At 62.9% G+C, this 3545-nt stretch overlaps 1 protein-coding gene across 1 annotated transcript; it reads right to left on the bottom strand.

Annotated features, from left to right (window-relative positions):
• On the bottom strand, positions 1 to 3110 carry VSX1 (visual system homeobox 1; the record flags this gene model as incomplete). Its single annotated transcript, XM_080342956.1, has 5 exons — positions 1 to 272; positions 861 to 1041; positions 1898 to 2021; positions 2269 to 2347; positions 2750 to 3110. The coding sequence occupies 5 exons, from the start codon at positions 3108 to 3110 to the stop codon at positions 1 to 3; spliced, it is 1017 nt and encodes a 338-aa protein (XP_080199082.1).
• Positions 3111 to 3545: the final 435 nt, after the last annotated feature.

Below are 3545 nucleotides of genomic sequence, written 5' to 3'. Positions count from 1 at the left end.
TCAGTGGTCCCTGTCCTTCTGCTCCATGGGTGGGTCTCCGTTGACACACGGCCTCAGTATGCCCCTCTTCTCGTGCTTGGCTGTCCTGGAGAGGTCAATGGCTGTGTCCTCTGAATCTTTTGCAGGGCCAAGCGTGTCAGAGCCCCTCTGGGAACTGGCCTGCTTCCCAGTGAGCTCCTCCTTCTCCTCCTCCTGCTCCACTTGCCAGCCATCTGCCAGCTTCTCTTGGCTCTCTGCCTTCCTGCTCACCTCCATGGACTTTTTGTGCATGCCTTGCAGAGGGGAGAGAGCAAAGCCAAGGGCACTAGTTGCTTGTTTCTGCCCAGGACCACCTGCTGCCCTCCTGCTGCTTCCCTCAGCTCTCACTTGCATGCTAAGGAACAGCTAGCTATGAGCCTTTCCTGAGCCAGAGCCCTGCCACCTGCTCTCTGCTACCTGAGAGGATTGGTCTGTACCTTCCCTGCACCAGGGAAGACTTACAGGGAGAGGAGTGCTGCCATGGCACATCCCAGCCTGGATTCTGAGTGCCACTTCAGTGTAGGACCATGTATGAGGTAGCATCTTCAGTTGGGGGGAGAGTGATGACTTCCTAGACACCCTGCAGCTCCCACAGTGGCTGCTAGCAACTATAGAGTGATACCTAACCACATGCAGGCACCTGTATTACACCACAGTAAAAGGGTTTTCCCCTTCCCAGCTGCTGTTTACAAGGCGGGAGTGGAAAAGCCAGGGCTCTTGGCAGCCTGCATACAGCTCAAGGCTGAGACTCCATTCTTTTCTGAGAAAAGCCATACAAAAGAGGAAGGGCCACTTGCTCTGCAGCTGTTCCCTGACCCCTCCAGCCCCAAGTTCCCACTTACCCAGCAGCCATGGGGCACAGGATCCCACTAGCCCGCTCTTGGCAGAGTTGATGATGGACTCAGGCAGAGGGATGGAATGCCTCACCATGGCCCCATAGAGTCCATATTCAGCCATCACACTGCTCCGGCCCCAGCACTTCTCCCGCTTCCGCCACTTGGCTCTTCGGTTCTGAAACCAAACCTTCAGGGGTAACAGCCAGGAGAGCACAGAGGGGTGGGATTGTCGAGGAGACGGCCCCCGTGGCGAGGCATCCAGGGCCCGTTGGGCACAGAGAAGTGTGTGTCCAGGGCAAAGGGGCAGCCACAGGTGTGCATGGAGGGGTTTGAGTGTGTGAACGCAAGTTGTGGACATGCAGGTGGTATTGGGAGGGTGACCAGGGCAGTACGTGGGGAAGTGGGTTGAAGGAGGGTACACACATGAGTGTCAAGTGAAAGAGGGGAGGAAGGGAGTGAGAGGGACCACACGTTACACGAGGCTGATCATGATACTGGAGTCAGAAGTCACCCTGAGCTCTGCCTGCCCACAGAGCCTCTCTGCTGCCTTTGTACAGAGCACCAACTTGTCCAGAAAAAAGGGTCCGTAATGCAGTTACTGATGATGACAGAGGGTGCTCAGGTTCATCTCCCCACCCCCTTCCTGCATTCTAAGGGGTGTAGGCACAACCTGGCTGCTGCCTCAGCTGCTGCCTTATTCTTAAGCCAATGAGCTGCTCCACAGTGGGCCAGGATCAGGCCCTGAAGTACCATGCATCCCTCAAAAAAACAAGCTAGTGAATAAGCTAGGGGGACACAGCTTGGCCCAGCAGCTCCTGAATTGCTCTCAGCTCCTGCCTGAGTTGGGTCTCTGGGAGACAGAGCCAAGCTATATGCAGCAAGCAGCTGCCAGAGACAGATCAGTCCCCTGTTTCTGCATTTCCATTTGGAGCCTGTTACCACCACGTTTCCACCACCAGCACTCACTGGGCATAGGGCAAGGGACAGCCAGGTGCTGGCAGCCAGCACATGCCACAGGAGAGAGGACCGTTGCAGCCACCTACCTGTATTCTGTCCTCTGGCAGCTCTGTCTTCATGGCCAGCATCTCCCGGGCATAGACGTCAGGGTAGTGAGCTTCGTTGAAAGCCTTCTCCAGCTCCTCCAGCTGGTGAGCTGTGAACACCGTCCTGCCGAGAGAAGAAAGCATCCTGTGACACAGTCCAGACCTTTATGGCAAGCAGTGAGGCTGGCAGCCCCCTCCCCGCTGAAGTTTTCGTCCTGAAAATCCTCCCCCCACCCCCAGCTGCAGCCCTTCTCTTTCTTTACTTCCTCGAGGACATCCACCACCACAGCCTAGGGACTAGAGGGACAGAGGGAGTCTGGTGGCAGCAGCGAGGATGTGACAATGGAGACAGCTCCAGTCTCGGGCTTTACCTGTGCCGGCGTTTCTTCCTCTTGGTCTGGGAGGTGGACATCTTCAGGTCGCTGGCGTCCCCAGACAGGCTGTCCTTATCTGGCAACAGCATGCAGGAGGGGAAAAGTCACGCTCCCGTTGGGAGCCGGGGGACCAAACCCAACTCCCAAAACCACGGCTCCAGCTGTCCGCGGGGAGCGGGCCCGGGGAAGGGGCCCCCTTCCGCAGCAACCGGCGGCATCAGGACTGCGGCTGAGCCCGGACCACCACACCAGTAACGCCATCCCGGGGCAGGGGGTCGGAGCCCACCCTTGCCAAGATGTCGGAGGGATGGCAGCCCGGAGGGACAGGGAGCGCGGGACCGATCCCGGGCCGGCGGGAGGATGCTCGCCGCCGCCGCCGTGTGCCTGGGGCCGCAGTTACGAGGCAGTCCCTGCAGCGGCTCCGGCCGGGGGTCCCCGGGGACAGGTGAGCGGCCACCCCTGTCCCGGCCCCGCTCACCGGAGATGTTTTCCTTGTGGCGACGGGCAGTGGGCGGTGGCCCGGGGAGCGGGCGGGGACCGCGGGCGGGCAACAGCGGCAGCGGGGAGGGCAGCAGGCACGGGGCGCCCGCCCCCCCCAGGCCGCACAGCAGCCCCAGTCCCAGCGCCCCGCCGCCCTCGTAGCCGGCGGCGGCAGCGGCGGGGTGGCCAGGGGGCGGCTGCAGCTCGGCCTCCAGCCCCAGCAGGTCGGTGATGGCGAAGCCCTTGGCCCGCAGCCCCGCGCCGCCCGGCCGCACCGTCGCCCCGGGTGCCACCGGTACTGGCACCGCCACCGGCCCCGCCGCCGTGCGTCCCCCCGACGGCTCCGCCCGGCCCGGCATCGCCGCCGCCGCCTTGCCCGGCCCGGAGCGGGCACCGCGGTCCGCCGCCCTTTTTATCGTCCCGCCGCCGGCCCCGGCTCCAATCACACCCCAGGTCGCCCGGGGGGCGCTCCCAATCCCCGGATTAACGGCCACTGGCCCCCCCGCCGCACCGGACGCGCGCCCCTCCCCTGTCTCCCCCCGGCGCCCCCTCCCGCTGTCCCTCCCTCCCCTCCCCTCGGCCCCCGCCCCTCGATCCTCCCCATCAGCTGGCCGGGTCCTCTGCGATCCCCGCGGGCCCCTTCCTCGGCTCCCCTTTGGTCTTTCTCAGTCCCTATCCAGGACCCTCTCAGCCCTCCCTGCCCCTGTTCGTGGCCATCTGGCTCCCCCATAAACCCCCCTCACATATCCGTGGATTCCCACTCCGGATCTTCTCCCAGGACCCCACTGCTATGT

Source organism: Nesoenas mayeri, assembly GCF_963082525.1.
Source record: "Nesoenas mayeri genome assembly, chromosome: 3".
Lineage (NCBI taxonomy): Eukaryota > Metazoa > Chordata > Aves > Columbiformes > Columbidae > Nesoenas > Nesoenas mayeri.
The sequence above is the reverse complement of the archived record's forward strand: the minus strand, read 5'-3'. Positions and strand labels throughout refer to the sequence as shown.